Source organism: Chiloscyllium plagiosum, unplaced genomic scaffold, assembly GCF_037043375.1.
Source record: "Chiloscyllium plagiosum isolate Xiang-an unplaced genomic scaffold, Cpla_swu_hap1 HiC_scaffold_2, whole genome shotgun sequence".
Classification (NCBI taxonomy): domain Eukaryota; kingdom Metazoa; phylum Chordata; class Chondrichthyes; order Orectolobiformes; family Hemiscylliidae; genus Chiloscyllium; species Chiloscyllium plagiosum.
In genome coordinates, this window is record NW_028270140.1 from 106,662,369 (window position 1) to 106,680,236 (window position 17,868).

At 39.5% G+C, this 17,868-nt stretch overlaps 1 protein-coding gene across 1 annotated transcript; it reads left to right on the top strand.

Annotated features, from left to right (window-relative positions):
- The first annotated feature begins 444 nt into the window (after positions 1 to 444).
- On the top strand, positions 445 to 16,692 carry lysmd3 (LysM, putative peptidoglycan-binding, domain containing 3). Its single transcript, XM_087999364.1, has 3 exons — positions 445 to 701; positions 4,676 to 4,945; positions 15,154 to 16,692. The coding sequence occupies exons 2-3, from the start codon at positions 4,682 to 4,684 to the stop codon at positions 15,796 to 15,798; spliced, it is 909 nt and encodes a 302-aa protein (XP_087855490.1). The 5' UTR covers positions 445 to 701; positions 4,676 to 4,681; the 3' UTR covers positions 15,799 to 16,692.
- Positions 16,693 to 17,868: the final 1,176 nt, after the last annotated feature.

Below are 17,868 nucleotides of genomic sequence, written 5' to 3' on the forward strand. Positions count from 1 at the left end.
CCCCAATCCCAATATTGTAAACACCTCAATAACCCAATATCCGCAATTCCAATATTGTAATAACCCCAATAACCCAATATCCCCAGTCCCAATATTGTAATAACCCTAATAACCCAATATCCACAATCCCAATATTGTAACAACCCAATATCCCCAATCCCAATATTGTAATCACCTCAATAACCCAAGATCCGCAATCCCAATATTGTAATAACCCCAATAACCCAATATCTGCAATCCCAATATTGTAATAAATCCAATATCCCCAACATCCACAATCTAATATTGTCATAACCCCAATAACCCAACATTCCCAACCCAATATTGTTATAACCCCAATAACCCAACATCCCCAATCCAAGACACTGACTTCTCGCTGTTACCATCGCGAGATCTCACAGTTTGGCTGATCTGGCAGTTTGAGGATCACAGTCCAGAGAGAGGGAGAGGGAGAGGGAGACTGTGAGGGAAAGAGTGGGGAAGGACGGAAAGAGGGACCGAGACTGTGGAGGCGGAGAGTAGGCTTCCAGTATCAAGGACTGTCCGAGTACCGGCTCCGGCTCCGGCCTCGGCCTCGGCCCCGGCCCCGGCCCCGGCCCTTGTGGGGAGAGACTCTCGGCGATGCCGGGCGCCCTCCGCCATCACCCGGCGACGTGGCTCGGCTCGGCTCGGTGAAGACATGAAGCTGGCAGAGAGAACAGGTGAGTCCCCGGCGTCAGGCCACCCCTGCAGGAGGCAGCAGCTACCCCCTTTCCCCCCGGGAGATGGGGCGAGGGAGAGAGCCCCGACCTCCGCATCGCCAACGCCCCCCGGGGTGGCTGGGGGAGAGGACAGAGCCTCCCAAGAGGGGACAGCGGCTGTCACTGGAGAATTAGTATGGCCACAGGCTCATGAGAGTTCTGGATGTGATCCTCGGAAATCTAGGGAAGTAGACACAGAGATAGTGGATGTGCTGTTCTTATTTTACAGTTATGAGGAGAAACTGACTTGATTCGGTTTATTTTATTTGGAGTACGGTTTGAGGGGGCAGGGTGCGATGGGGGATCTTCGAGTTTTGCAAAATTACGAGAGGCATCTTTTCCCCATGGCAGGCGTGTCTAAGACCAGTGGGTATAAGGTGAGGTGACAAATTTTGCTGAAGAGGCTGCTATTCTGACAAAATTTGAGAAGTATCTGGATGGAAGAGCACTTAAAATGCCAAGGCGCAGTAGGATTTGGACCAAGTGTGGGTAAATGGGATTAGAGTAGTTTGGTGTCTGTTGGTTAGCATAGATATGTTGAGACAATGGACCTTTTTCTGTGCTGTATGAACTGTATGTTTAAGCATCTTGAAAATCTGGAAAAGGCCCAAAAATCTATCAATGGGACATACTTATTGAAAATAACAGGGAAACAGAATAAGGATAACTGTAGGCAATTAGCTTAACACCTGTTATTGGGATAATTTTAGTTTATATAATAAAGGATGTAATAGCAGAGCATTTAGAAACACATAATATGATCAAGCAGATTCATCATGGCATCATGAAGGGGAAATGACACCTGACAATTTTTTTTGAGGTGGTAACAAATACAATAGATGGGTGCCAAAGATTTGGATTTCCAAGTATTTGATAAGGTACATCTCATAAAGCTATTTAATAATATAAATGGTGTTTGAGGGAATATATTAACATAGTTACAGGATTGACTAACTGTTAGTAGACTATTGGGATAAGGGGTACATATTCAGGCTCTAACTAGTGGTGTGCAGCAGTTCTGGCAGCATTTGTGGAGAGAAATTGGAGTTAGCATTTATGATTAGGTGACCCTTCCTCAGAACTCAAACTGAAACATTTAACTCTAATTTATCTTCACAGGTGCTGTCAGACCTGCTGAGCTTTTCCAGCAATTTCTACTTTTGTTTCTGATTTACAGCACCACAGTTCTTTCAATTTTTTTTAACAAGGATGAGTGTTGGGCCCGCTGAAAATGTGTTGGTGGAAAAGCGCAGCAGGTCAGGCAGCATCCAAGGAACAGGAGAATCGACGTTTTGGGCATAAGCCCTTCTTCAGGAATGAGTGTTGGGCCCCCAATTAATAACAATACATTAATGACTTAGATCAGAGAAGTGAATGTGCCATCTCGAAACTTGGCTATCATACAAAGATAGGTGGGAAGGCAAGAGATGAGCAGGACACAAAGAGTCGACAGAGCAATATAGAAAGATTCAGAGAATAGGCAGAAACTTGGCAGATAGAATATCATGTGGGAAACTGATGTTATATACTTTGGCAGGAGGAAGAGGGGAGTTGAATATTATCTAAGTGAAGAAAGACTACAGATTGCTACAACATAGAGGGATTTGGGAATCCTTGTTAATAACTAATTTTAAAAACCAGCATTTAAATTCAGCAGGCAGTGAGAAAAACAAATGGAATGTTGGTCTTTATGTCAAAAAGAATGGAGTATAAAAATAGTGAAGTCTTACTAAAACTGTACAAGGCACTAGTTATTGGTTTTGGAGAGTCCAAATAAAATTCATTCCATGTATGGAGGGATTAGCTTATGAATTCTAGGATCCGAAGACATAACTTCAGAGTAAGGAGACACCCAGTTAGAACAGAGATGAGGAGGAATTTCTTCTGAATGTGATGAATATATGGAATTCTTCACTGCAGAGGGCTGTAGCAGCAGTAGCATTAAGTATGTTCAAGGTGGCATTAGGCAATTTTTTAATCAGTAGATGAATCAAGGATTATGGTGAAAGGCAGGAAAGTGTAATTGAGGTTTATCAGATCTGCCATTATTTCACTGAAGGACGGAGAAATGGATCTATTGGGTGACTTCTGTTTCTGTGCCTTGTAGTCTTTTGCCCGGTGGGTTGGGGCTTTGGATGTTGGGGTAAGGTCAGAGACTGGACTCTCCCCAAGGAAGCGGCACGGTGGCTGAATGGTTAGCACTGCTGCCTCACAGTGCTATGGACCCAGGTTCAATTCCAACCTTGGGCGACTGTCTATGTAATGTTTGCACATTCTCAGTGTGTCTGTGTGGGTTTCCTCCGGGTACTCTGGTTTCCTCCCACAATCCAAAGATGTGCAGGTTAGGTGAATTGGCCATGCTAAATTGCCCGTGATGTTCAGGGATGTAGAGGTTAGGTGCATTAGTCAGGGGTAGATCTAGAATAATGGGTAGGGGAATGGGTTGGGGTGGGTTACTTACCAGAGGATTGGTGAGTTTGGACTTGCTAGGCCAAAGGGCCTGTTTCCACACTGTAGAGATTGTATGATTCTATGAAGATCTTAATGTTTCAGTATAGTGCTATATTAGAGTGACAGCCATCAAAAGCCGTCAGTAAGTAAAATGAACAAGATTTGCAACCAGAAACTAATGAGAGGTGAGACGTAGATTATATGCTTAATTCCGATATGGTGCAGTTCAATGGACTAATAGGTAATGTACAGTGCTTTGGACATAATCTAGACATTATAAGCATCATGCTAATACAACCATAACAAAGTCAAAATAGCATCTCTGGTTTTATAGCTAGAGGTATGGATTAGAAAAATAGAAATTTAATGTTTTACTGGTAGATGAACCTAGTTGTAACTGTGGTTCAAGGATATTTTCACATAGGACTTAGGGAAATGTCAGTAAACAATTTAAAATGTAGAATGCAAACTCACCAAGATTTTAGAAATCTAAGAGGATACAATTAAAAACAAAATTGAGAAGATGGAACTTTTTCTCTTGAAATGAGAAGATTGAGTGCTGGCAGAGGATATCAAGATTATTTCAAGATAAAGTGATAAATAATTTCATTTGTCACTGAGATGGCAAGTTCCAGGAGTTTGACTGTGGCTCCTCCCCATTTCTTTATGATTGTGTAAATCTTGGGTTATTAGTTCCATACAATTAACTATTCTGGATCCTAACCATTTGTTTGAACTCAAAATACTATTATACACAAAAATGTATTGACGATTCCAACTGTTGGTTGCCTAAGTGGTAACCTGTATTTTTAAGACATGTTATAGAGTCATAGAATTGTACAGTATGGATACAGACCCTTTGGTCCACAACATCCATACCGATCAGAAATCCTAAATTAATCTAATCCCATTTGCCAGCATTTGGCCCATAACTCTTAAAACCTTCCTATTCATGTACCCATCCAGATGCCTTTTAAATGTTGTTATTGTACCAGCCTCCATCACTTCCTCTAGCAGCTCATTCCACACACGCACTACCCTCTGTGTGAAAAAGTTACTGCTTAGGTCCCTTTTAAATGTTTCCCCATTCGCCTTAAACCTATGCTGTCAGGTTTTGGGCTCTCCTACCTTGTGAGAAGACCTTGTCTATTCACCCTATCTGTAGGTTTAGTCATTGAAAACAAGCCCAATTAGATTTAATCACTTTTGTTCTTTTTACTGATGTAGCTGGACCTGAGTTTCTTCAGCACTTCATGTTGTTGTCTCAGAGTTCTAGCACCTACAGTTCTTTATTTTTAGATTTTAGCACTTGTTTGTGTTGTTCTTAGCCAGCATAGCAGTTGGATTTCACATAGACATCAGCACCCCTGAATCAGAGAAGGGAAAGGATTTACTGGCCTTCCTCATGTGACTTCACTTGTTAAAATTATTTGCTTGCTTTTCTTGATGCAGTTTTAGACTAATTAGGTTAAATTTCTTTCCAGTTGACCATGGCAGGGAGAAGTCAAGCTCGTTTCTTGCCGGCTACTATTCAGCCAGCACTGGGAAACAATGTTTACGTATTTGCCAGTGGCACACCTTCAGAAAATGAACTTTCGGAAGAGGATACAGAATGTTTTGAGCTGAGACCAAGAGGAAAGGAGAAAATACGAAGAACAACATCTAAAGATCGGTTGGATGATATTGTGTATTTGATCTGGGAAATTCAAGAGGGCGACACCTTGAATGCACTTGCCTTGCAATACTGTTGTACTGTAAGTGATGATTTCAGCAGTAATGTAAAAGACTATTACAAGAAGAGGTGGAAGGAATAATAAGAAAAACTAGGTAGAAAATATGTTTGAAGATATAGATGTGGGAGTAAAGGCACAGAACACTCTGGTGTTAAACTACTATAAAGTAATGGATTGATGTAGCAGTGCCAAAACTGAAGGGAATGCAAGAATAACAGTGTCAAATACAGCAAAAAATCTATTGTGGAAAATTTGTTCTAGCAGTTGTGCAACGTGGCTAACTTAACTGCAGAGCACTTCTTGATGATTTCAACTGCCGAATTAAGTTAGATTTGCAGATTATGATGGAAGTACAGAAATGGGTTCCAAATTTGAGTATTGCAGTGCAGTGTTTTTATACTTTACAAACTATCATACATTTCATTATGTTGTTGAGACTACTACTTTAGGAAGTCGAAAACAGACATTTTTCTGTCTTTCCAAGACTAAATCGATGCCTCAAAATATGGGAAAGATTTGTATGAATTCATTTGCATAAACTACTTTTTGGCTGTCTGTTTAAAACAGTCTTAAATAGGATAATATGAAGAAGACTAAATAAATTTTACATTTTTGATTCATCACCCATTCAAAATGTTCAGTTGGGATAAATAAAAATTAGAGTTTTTCAATTCATAGTTTGGCACTCTTGATAACTTTACAGAATCATAATACGCTTCAGCACAGCAAGCCCCGTTGATTGTTAGTGTTAGTTTCACATCCATATGATTTAATTTTGTTTGATTTTATAGAGCTTGAGTATTGCTGAGAAAAAACACATTTTGTCTAAACTTTTCATCTTGCAGTGATCAGAATAATTCACAAGAAACCAATGTAAAGGAAAAACAACATTTTTACTGTGTGAGAGGAAAGTGCTAACTGATTGTTAAGCGGATTCAGATAGGGAGAGTTGTTGCCATGGAAAGTACACCTATTAAGTGATGACTTACAGTTAACTGTCAAGCTTTGTCTAAATTTTGAGTAAAGCAGTTTGACTTTGGTCTGGGTATTGCCCTGAGAAACGAACATAAGAATGGTTGTCACCCATTTTGTTGAGATGAAACAAGCACACTGTGTACCTGAGTTCTTTTCATTGATGAAAATTACAGGGCACTGTGTATTAATATATGAAGGTACGTCACATTGTGAGTCTGACTGACTGACAATCCTAAATTGTTATTGTAATTCTTTGTGCATTCTGGATTATTTAGCAAACGTTGCCCATTTGTGGAATTACATGGAATGCTGAATAATTTTTTAAGCTTGACAATTGTAGGCTGGTTGGTGAGAGTTTGCTTATTGCGAACCTCCAAAGTGTCAATCTTCCAGGCACTTGGTCTGAATTGTTAGTAGCACTCTGATAGTGAAATGCATGTATGGGGATTATTCAGATGGGCTAATCAGCTGGAAGATGGATAATTTGGATAAATGTGAGATGTTGCATTTTGGTAAGGCAAACCAGGGCAGGTAAAAGGTAGGGCCATAGGGAATGTTGACAAACAGAGAGCTAGTGGCGCATTTGCGTAGTTCCTTGAAAGTGGAGTCAGAGGTAGACAGTGTGGTCAAGAAGGCGCTTGGCATACTTGCTTTCATAGGTACAAACGTTGAGTATCGGAGTTGGAATGTCATGTTGTTGCTAAAAAGAGCATTGGTGAGGCCACTTTTAGAACACTGTGTACCATTCTGGTCACTCTATAGGAAGGATATTGTTAAACTTTAGAGGGTGCAGAAAAGATTTTCAAAGATGTTGCTGGAACTGGAGAGTTTGAGTTATAGGATGAGACTGAATAGTCTGGGACTTTTTACATGAAGCATCAGAGGTTTTAAAATCATTGTGGGCATGGAAAAAATGAATAATCAAGGTCTTTTCCCGAGGGTAGGAGTGTGCCCAAAACTAGAGGGCATAGGTTTAAGGTAAGAGAGGAAAGGTTTAATAAGGACCTAAGGGTTAACGTTTTCATGCAGAGGGTGGAACAAGTTGCAAGAGGTAATGCTGGAAGCCAGTACAATTTAAAAGGTATCTGGATATGTATAGGAATAGGAAGGGTTTAAAGGGATATGGGCCCAATGCTGGCAAATGGAATCAGGTCAAATTGGGATATCTGGTTGGCACAGAGAAGTTGGACTGGAGGATTTGTTTTCCTGCTATATGACCCTATTTATTTGATAGGTAGAATGCCATTTTTGCTTGACAGTTGCATCTTTTTAGTAGCAAACACAACTCATGTGTCTAGTACGTAGTAGTAGCATGAAGCTACCAACTTCACCTGTTAGTCAAATGCTTGAGATGTCTTACACTTCTTGGGAAATCTGACATAGACTGGATACTTTTCAGTAGTAAAAGTGATGGCGTTAGGCCTGTTCCTTAATTTGCATAATGTATACTGAGAAATGGTACGAATATCCACACAAGGAACAGGAGTAAGCCTCAAACAAAATCAGAAATTGCTGGAAAAGTTCAGGTTTGGCAGCATCAGTGGAGCAATCTGACAAAGAGTCACACAACTCTTCTGGTTTTTATCCAGGAATAAGCCAGTCAGCCCTTCCAGCTTGTTCTGCCATTAAATTAACAATGGCTGATCTGATTATAATCTCACATTGTCATTCCTGCCTACTCTGATAAAACTTTCATCCTCTTGCTTAACTGAAATTTATCTACCTCAGTCTTAAAATTATTAAAGGACTGTGCCTCCATCACCTTTTCAGGACGAGATTTCAAATGATTCATTACTTGAGAGAGAAAACATTTTGCATTATCGTTGTTTTAAATGGACTCCTCCTTATTTTTACACAGTGACCCCTAGTTTTAGCTTGTCCTATAAGAGAAAGCATCCTCTCCCCATATCTATCCTGTTAAAACTCTTTCAGAATCCCATCAGACATTTGGTATAGTGCCACACAGCAGATTTATGATAACGTTATAGATCATGCCATACAAGGGTTATGGGCAAATGAATGTAAAATTGGCTGTGTGATAGAAAACAGAATGTAATGGTAAGTAGATATTTTTTGAACTGGAAAAAATTTTGTAGTGGACTTTTCCAGGGTTTCTGTATTAGAAGACTAACCTTTCCTGATATATGTTAATGATCTGGATCTTAGTGTGCAGGAGACAGTTTCAACGTTTACAGATGACTCGAAACTTGAAAGAATTGTAAACTGAGAAGAGGGCATTGTGGAACTCCAAAAGGAATTGCTGTAGTGGGCAGATAGGTGACTAATGAAGTTCAATTCCGAGAAGTGTAAAGTGATACACTTCGGAAGGAAGAACATTGAAAGGCAATATAAAATAAGAGATCCATTTATAAAAGAGGTGCACAAGTGGAGGGACCTGAGTGAATATGTACAGAGATCATTGAAGGTGGCAGGAGGTTTCCTCAGCATTATTAATAAGAGTACAAGAGGAAGTAGGTATGTTGAATGTGTATGAAACCTCAGCTCGTATTAGACCTCCCTTGTTGCAGGATGTATACTTGTGGATGCCACTAAACAGGAAAGCTGTAAATCCATTGGAAAAGCTTGGAAGCAGTTCGAGGAATAGTTCCAGGAATGAAAAACTTCAGTTATAGGATAGATTGAAGAGTTGTGACTGTTCTTACAAGAGAGAAGGCAGCTCTGAGGAGATTTGATATCTATTTTCAAAATCATGAGTTGAATGGATTGAGTAGATAGTGAGCAACTGTTCTCATTCGGAAAAGGAACAAGGAGAGGGCATAGTTTTAAACTGATGTGCAAAAGAAGCAGAGGTAATACAAGGAAAAGCTTTCTTACACTGCGGAATGATTAGGATTTAGAATACATGGCTTGGAAATGTGGTGGAGGCAAGTTCAATTGAGGCCTTCAAAATGGCATTCGATGACTATTTGGATAGAAATAATGGGAAAGCGTAAGAAGAAAAATCACAATTGGGACTACATAATGATGTTAGTCAGGTGACTAATACTGTGCACTGTACTCCAAGTATGGACTCCCTTGTGTCCTGGAGAACTGAGTGTAACCTACTTTTGTGTTCAATTCCCATCATGATACGTTATAACATGTTATTACATTTCCTAAGTGCTTGCATTCAAAACTTTTGTGGTTCATGCACAGGAACACCCATCTACATCTCATGGTTCTGCAATTTCTCATCGGTTTTTTCTTCTTTCTGCAAAACTGGACAATTCTACCTTTTTCCACAATATTCTCGGCGAGCTAGATTTTTGCCCATTCACTTAACTTGACTATACATTTTCATAGTCTCCTTGTGTCCTCTTCATGCTTTTCTACCTGTCTTTATATCATCACCAAATTTGGCAACCAGTCCTTCCGTCCCTTCATCCAAATCATTTATACAACTTGTAAACAATTGTGGTCTCAGCACTGATCCCTGTGGGTCACCACTTGTTACATCTTGGCAACCTGAAGAAGGCTTTTTATGCGTACTTTCTATTTTCTGTTAGTCAGCCAATCCTGTATCCATGTGAATATATTGTTCCCTACACTGAGTTTTATTGTCTACAGTTACCTTGGATGAGGCACTTTCTCAACTGCCTTCTGGAAATCTAAATAAAGTACAAACACCAATTTCTCTTTATCCATCACACACAGCCTTAAAAAAAACTTCAATTGATTGGTTAAACACATTTCCTTTTCAGAAAACAATGTTGACTTCACCTGATTGCCTTGAATTTACTCTGTAGTAATTTTTAAAATAATAACTTCATTATCTAATCAGGATAGTCATTATTTGAGAAAGGATAGCTGGCCCACTACTTTGGTATGTTTCCAATTATGTAGATATGTTTGCTATATCTGAATTGATAGTTGCGTGTAGGAATTTCCTTACAGGTCTTAATAGGCCCACCTTGCACTCAAATTCATTTCTGAAATAAAGCAGTCAAATGAGCTCCTTTTTCTTGATGCCCCAGTTGAGAAATTGATGGTTTCTCCACTACTCTCTATTGCAAGCGTACACAAGGTGTGCGAATCTTTATTCAATTTCCATCACCAGGAAGAAAGGAAACACCCGAGTGGCCAGTGACAAGCGAAACATTAATGTTTATTTTTTTTTCCTCTCTTTTTTTCTTTTTTCTTTTTTTTCTTCTTTTTTTTATTAACCCCCACACTACCACCTAAGCGTGGTAGTGCTTATTTTTTCCCCAGCACCCATGGTGTGTGTGTGCAGGTGTGAGACACAGTGAAAGACACAAGGTGTGCGAATCTTTATTCAATTTCCATCACCAGGAAGAAAGGAAACACCCGAGTGGCCAGTGACAAGCGAAACATTCATGTTTATATCTATCAGCCAGGGCTCTCTGATTGGACCAGATTAAAATCCTCAATCAGGGAACTCCTATTCGACGAGGTCCACCTGGCTGACATCCTTACAATCAACGCAGTACTTAATTCCTGTTCCATATCCTTCAGTGTTATCCTGGAGTGTTCAAAATATCTTCCACTCTAAACATTGATGGAAAATATTTGTTTAATTTATTTGCCATTTCCTTGTTCCTCAGAACAGTCTCCCTAGAATAATTTTCTAACGTTCACTTTAACTTGTCTTTTTCTTTTTATAAATTTAACTATACTCTTATTGTCAGGTTTTATATTTCTTGCTAGATTGTGCTCATAATTTACTTTCACTAATTTACTTCATTATCTTGTTAGTCCTCCTTTGCTCGATTCTGAATTTATTCCAGTCTTTGGGGGCTATCACTGACTTTGGCCTTTATTATATGCTTTTTTTTCAACTTAATGTTCCTCTTGACTTCCTCAGTTAGCAATGGTTGGTTTATCCCTCTCTGAGAATCTTTCCTCCTTACTGGAATGTATTTTTGCTGAGAATCATGAATTACCTCCTTAAAAGTCTGCCACTGCTTGCTTACTGCCATTTCTGCTAATCTATCCATTCAATTTACTATAGCTAACTCTATCCACATTTTGTTGCAATTCCCTTTATTTAAGTTAAATACAGTTGTTTCCGACCAGTTTAGAGTGGGTCTGTCAGACCAGGCAAAAATGGCAGAAAGTACTGTCACCACTAAGATCATCAGAATTCCAATGTGAAAACAGATTGCTATTAAACATAGTCTTGGGACCATCATCCATTTCCTGAAAGAAAGGAAAGTAAAATTCATACCCTTGAGCTATTGAACCACTGACCAGGAAATATACTTTGAAATCCTCCTTTATCTTTCTATACTTTCCTGAATAAAGTTTTATGTTTTGAATCTTTGATCAAAATACTTTCGCGTCTATATATCATCCTCATACATCTGTATTGTATCCTTGTGTATTTTACAATTTTATTTTCTATAATAAGGTGCCCAGAACTATATTTAGGTTGGATTCACTAGTTAAAATTCATGCTCCCATTTTCCTTTTCCATGGCTTCTTTCAGCTAATCTTGATCCCAGCATACATTACTGTCAGATTTGCAAGTGTGACGTGTTATGCTTGTAATTCAATGTTGTTTGTTAAATGTGCATTTTAAATAGTTTGAAATGAAACTATATTAAGCATGCAAAGTTGTGTTTGCTGTGACAAAAAGTAACTGGTCTTTTTATGTGTATAATGGTATTTGGTAAAATTGTTACAAGTTGAGTATTTTCAAAGCTCAACAAAACTTAATGAGTTTGTCAAGTGCATAGCCTGTTTTGTCTGTATTCTGATAAAGAAATGTTCTGGTTTCAAATTTATCAAGTATTTAAACTGCCAAAAATGCAAGTTTATAGGCTGATTAATTGGCAGTACAATAATGTCAGAGAGGATAATATTGCTTAGTGTTATCCAACGGAGTAAAAACCTTGTAACCTTGAAAGCACAGTGCCCATTGAGCCTTCTCTGCGAGTCAGCGTAATCATAGCTTTAACGCCATTTCCCACCTCTTTCCCATATCCCTTGATTCCACACAAGAGTAGTAATCATATCAATCTCAGGTTTAAATACACTCATGATCAAACATCCACAGACCCTCAGAGGTAGACCGTTCCAATGATTCACAGTCCTCCTAGTGAAGAAATTTATCTTTGTCTCAGTCCTAAATAATCAAACCTTATCTTGATACTACCTCTGGTTTTATTTCCCCAGACAGGAGAAACAACCCCTGCGTTTACCCGGTCATGCCCCTTCAGAACTTTGTGGATTTCAATCAGATCACCTCGTTTTCTAAATTTCAGAAGAAAACAGTGCCAGTTTTTTAAAAAGTTTTTTTGTGAGACACAGTGAGAGACACAAGGTGTACGAATCTTTATTCAATTTCCACCACCAGGAAGAAAGGAAACACCCGAGTGGCCAGAGACAAGCAGTACCCTTCACAAAGGGCAATGCTGTGTGATCAAACAGTGAAGGGGAGGGCAGGGATTAAATCAAAATAGAGTTGGATGGGGAAATAATGCACTCCACTCCCTGCGGTGCCCACCTCTCCCTGAACAACTCCAGGGTGTTGGTGGAAACCGCGTGCTCCTTCTCCAAGGACACCCGGGCTCTAACGTAACCGCGGAAGAGGGGCAGGCAGTCGACCTTAACGACCCCTCCGCGGCTCGCTGCCTGGACCTGTTTATGGCCAGTTTGGCCAGGCCCAGGAGGAGACTCACGAGGAGGTCTTCAGACCTGCCCTCCCTCCTCTGTACCGGGTGCCCAAAGATCAGGAGCGTGGGACTGAAGTGCAGCCAAAAACAGAGGAGAAGGTTTTTCAGAAAATCAAAAAGGGAGTGCAAACGCCCACACCCAATATACACGTGGTCCATGGACTTCACAGCGCCACAGAACAAGCAGTTGGGCTGGGAGTCCATGAACCACCGCAATCTGCGTTTGCAGGGGACCGCTGCGTGCAGCACCCTCCACCCCAGATCCCCGAAAGGGGGAGGACTCTCGCGTAGAGAGCCCTCCACTGGGGATCCCCACCGCTCGGTGGCAAATGGGCACGCCAAGGCGTGTCTGGACGGTGGATGAGGGAGAAGAGGTGGACGGTGTGCAGCAGCAGTCGATACAGGGCCCGCCGTTTTACGTCCTGAAAGGGAGCAAAATTAAAATTCCGGAGGCGGCTCAGGTTGTGGGGCACAGGCTCCCGCGGGAAGTACGGGACCTTGGGGCCAATGTGAAATTCCGTCCGGGCTGGGGTGAGCGCGGACGGGATCCCATCGCACACCTGAGCGTCCTCCAACTGGTGCACTACGTCGGGTCCGAGCACTGCCGTTTTAAGGCGTAACAGTCCCAGTTTATTCAGCCTCTCATATTTCAAGGTCTAATCTGGTGAACATTCATAGTGCTGACTACAATGCAAGTATATCCTTCCTTCAATATTACACTGAACCAAAATTATTAAATTTGGGATAAATATTATATCCTCTAAATATTCAAATTAATTTTTCAAACAATATCTCTCTTGCATAAAAAAGTATGTTAACTTGATCTAGTCATACCCAAACTTCCTAAATAACAGATTCCAGCACACTCCTGATGTCAGACTACTCGCCTGTTGTTGCCTATCTTCTTTCCCTCCTTTCTTGAACAGAAGTTTTTTTTTAATTCATTCTCAGAATGTTGGCATGGGTGGCTGGCGCAGCATTTAGAGCTTATCCTAGTTGTTTTTGAAATGGTGATGATGGAGTTAAGCGGCCTTCTTGAGCTACAATGGTCTTCAAAAGAGCTGTGTGAAGACACTCTTACCAAACAGATGCATTTGAGGCCGGCAGTGAAGACCTGGTCCTTAAGTATCTTTTTTCCTCTTTTTGGTTCCCTCATTACCTGTCACAGACTGATTCTAGCAGCAATGACCTTTAGGTCTGTACCAGGTCAGTCATTAGTGGTGCTGTCAAAGTGCTTTTGGTTATGGACATTGACATCCACAACCCACAGTGCATTCTGTGCCCTTGCCACCATCCGTGCTACCTTCATCGTAGAAAAGTATTGATTCATCAACTGAGGTGGGACAGTACAAAAAACTCAGCAGAGATTTACTTACTTACGTTTGACCTAATGCCGTGAAACTTCAATCTGTCATGGATTAATGTTAAGGGCTCCCAGAGTAACTTCCTTCTGACTTTATACTTACTATTCTGCCACCTCTGCTGGGTCTGTCCTGCTGGTGGGATAGCACTTATCCAGGGTTAGTGGTAGTGTGGTTTCTGGTACCTGCATAGAGTCCAGATGATCGGTTTGATTCCTTTATGTTTGAGTATTTGTCAGCAGTTGATGTAACACCATTGCTTAGTAGGCTCTTCAGAGAGAAATTGAGTTTTTTTTTGTTTTCAAGCTCTTTGCTGATTTCTAAAACACTCTTAATCCTCAGACTTCCTACTAGTTTTTGCCACTTTAGAAGCCTCTTTTAATCTAATACTATCTTTAACCTCCTGAATGATTCACAGTTGAATATATGATATGATTGGACTGAGGAAAAGGTCAGAAGTCACACAACACCAGGTTATAGTCCAACAGGAGCAGTGCTTCGAAAGCTTGCAATTCCAGGTAACCTGTTGGATTGTAACTTGGTGTCATGTGATTTCTGGGGTTTTTTTTGAATATTTAATTTGTTCTTAAATTTGTTTCCAAAATTTACTCTGCCATATGTTTTAGACTCAGCCTGTTCTACTCTCTTACCAAAATAATTGGCCTTTTTAAAGTTGTGATTCATGTTTGTGACTGGAATACACTGTGCACAGTACCACTAATCTGCTTATTTTAGGGGGCTCCTTTCACTGAAAGTATCTCACCGTAAACCCATTTCTTCTTGTTCTGTTTTCTAAAATTACTTGCTGCCCTATTGCTCCTTGTAACCCTTACCTTCATTCAACGATATACCCAACTGTCTCCCAGAAATCCCTAGTCCTCAAGTCAAAAAAAAAACAAATTTCAACAAGTCATGCTGTCTCATCAACCAGAAATTGGTGGTACGGTTAAAAAAGATTTTACCTTCTGATTGTTTTAATTGTGATATCAATGAAAGAGATTTTTATTAATGTTAGGAATGTAAAGTAGAAAAATCTGAGATTACAAGTCCAGGAAGATATTGGGAGGTCAAATTGCAGGCACAGAACTGATGAGATTGAAATACACTTTGAGGTGGCTACCAAGTTTGGTATTAGAATTACAATCTAATGTCATGCATTTATTGATGGTAAAGTAAAATATGGCTATGCTGTATAAAGCTTTCAGAAAGAATAACATGAATACAGTTTTTCTTGCTAAACATCAAATTTACTTTTCAGGTTGCAGATATCAAGAGGGTTAATAATCTGATCAAAGACCAAGACTTTTTTGCTCTCAGATCTGTAAAGATTCCTGTGAAAAAGATCACTTTGTTGGGTGACACGCACAGTCCCGCCAAATCAAGACTAGTTTCACGTCCTGCCTTGGAGTCTAATGCACAGTTTCAGGACTCCAATACAGGTGAAGATTCCTCTTCAAGTGAAAACGCTGATAACTTTCTCCGGGAAGTTGATAAAGACATAGAAAGAATAGTGAAGTCAAATGATACCACTAAGGAGCATTTAAATGAGGTTGTTTCTTCTTTAACTACACAACCATTTTATCAAGCGGCAGATCGAAAAATATTACCGCGGAAAGATCCACATTATGGAGCTGACTGGGGCATGCGCTGGTGGAATGCAGTGATGATAATGTTGGTAGTTGGAATTGTTACACCTGTGTTTTATCTACTCTACTATGAAGTCCTTGTAAAGGTTGAAACAAGCCATCATTCTACTGTGGAATCAACAAATCTACCTGTAACTCAGCCTTCACAGCAAGAGCCAAAGTATAGCTATGGAATTAATTCTATGGAAAGGACAAAAATGGCCTCAGAGGAGGCCCTTGAGCATGTGAATTCTAATGTTCATGTGACTGTCACCTGACCACAAACTTCTAATACATGGAGTGCAGTGCAGACATGAAACAATTATGTTCAAAAGTGTCTGGGGAAATTGCATCATGTTAGAAATATCATATTCAACTAAAGAAAAAAGCAGTTAACACTTGCCTTCCAATGTTATGGGAATTGATAATATAAAGGTAACTGACAAAATTAATTTCAAATAAGCAGAATTTTTGCCTGGGTCAATTGATAATATGTAGCATCTATAATTGAAACGTGGATTTATATTTTAGTCCTAAACAGCATATTTGTTGTTTATTGACCAATGTCTTCCTTTCGTAAAATTTTTGTAATTTTGTTGCGATCCAGTTATTTTCAAGCCCAAAAACACGTCAGTTATTAAACAGCAATTCTGCCAAGCATTAACATGAGAAATAAAATAAAACACCTTAAGCAGTTTAAAGAATGATGCCCTTACATAAAGCATTTTATTGATATTAGATGCAACCATGCAGTTAGTACTCCAGAATATTGTTTTCTTTTTAAATGCTTAATAATATTCTGAATGTCACAACATAAAAGTCTTAATCTCATCTATTCATATAAAGGAATTTCATTGCCTGAAATTAAGTTTTAATGTAAAAATGTATTTATTGACTGTTAAATTACCACAGTTGAGAGCATGTGGATATTTAGTGTTGAACTATTCAGTGTTGTAAAGTAGTGGTTATTCTGTAATTAAACTGGAGATCATAATTGTGAACAAAATCAGATGATTCTAAATTGTTGACATTATAAACAAAATTGTAGCTGTTTAAAAAATGAATTTCCAGTATTTACACCTGTTGTATTTTCTTAAAGGTTTGTAACAGAATTTTATTCTTCTGGAATTTATCATAAATTTTAGAATAAAAATTGAAATACCTGTGCACAATGTATTTCTCATTGTTTATTTCAAGCCAAGTATAAATGAGTAAATAAATTAGCCTCAGCTTTGGTCTCATTCACTAGTACCCCTCATTAACCTGAGTTTTGCAGGATCATTGGGCTCGTGCCTAATTTTCAAAGGAAGAAAAACCATTTACTCCAGCCTGCCTCATATGGCTGGATTGTCTAACACCAATACCCTTTGAGTGAAGAGTCTACAAACTTGTACTTCCTTTAAGTTTACATACCATGCCATGCATTCTGGTCCTGGAATTCCCCCACCATTTTGATTACATTGATTAAGTCAGCTGCCACTTTAACCCTTTAAGCTCTGGGTTTACCTGGTGAATCTGTACTGTACCCCATTTAAAACCAATGTCATTCCTGAGGTTTGGACCTAAAACTGAACAGCAAGAGTATTATTCAAATCACATTTTTTAAAGAATTGATTAATGACCTGGATATATGTGACATACTTTCAGAGGTTACAGATGTTGTAGAACTTGGAAATTAGCAAACAGTGATGAATAGTAGCAAAAGAGGATATTAACTGTGGATAAGGCTGAGATTAAAAGGTATGAAATAATGCATTTCGGAGGAAGAATGAAGTGAGCTAAATAATTTAAATATTAATTGTTTTCTTTTGTATAGTTAAAAACTGTGTAAGGGAAGGGTAGTTTTCTTAAAAACTTTTTTTAGAACCTCTTTTACACGTTATAATATATAAGCTTTAAATTCTCTGTGTCAGCAGCAATCAGTCTAGACACACTGGATTTGAGAAAAGTGTACGTCTTTTTAGACCAGTCTTTTAACAGGGAATTATGGCATACTCCACCTGTCAGATGTGGGAGATTAGGGAACAGTAGACTGTCCCTGGAGACTTAAGTCTGCAGGAGGTGTGTTTGGACCATCTCATCAGAACATTTGGATCGGCTGGAAAGGCGGTTGGCATCTCTCAGAAGCATACAGGAGGCACAGAGTACGATGGTTAGTAGATTTTAGTGAGATGGTCACATTGCAGGTTCAGTCAGATAGATGGGTGATTGTCAGGAGAGGTAGGAAGGCAATGCAGTACTCACCTGTGGCTAACCCTCTTGCAAACCAGTATACCATTTTAGGTACTATTTGGGGGTGGGAGGTGGCGGTTGTGGGGTTGACAGTTTGAGGAAAATAGAAGTGGCAC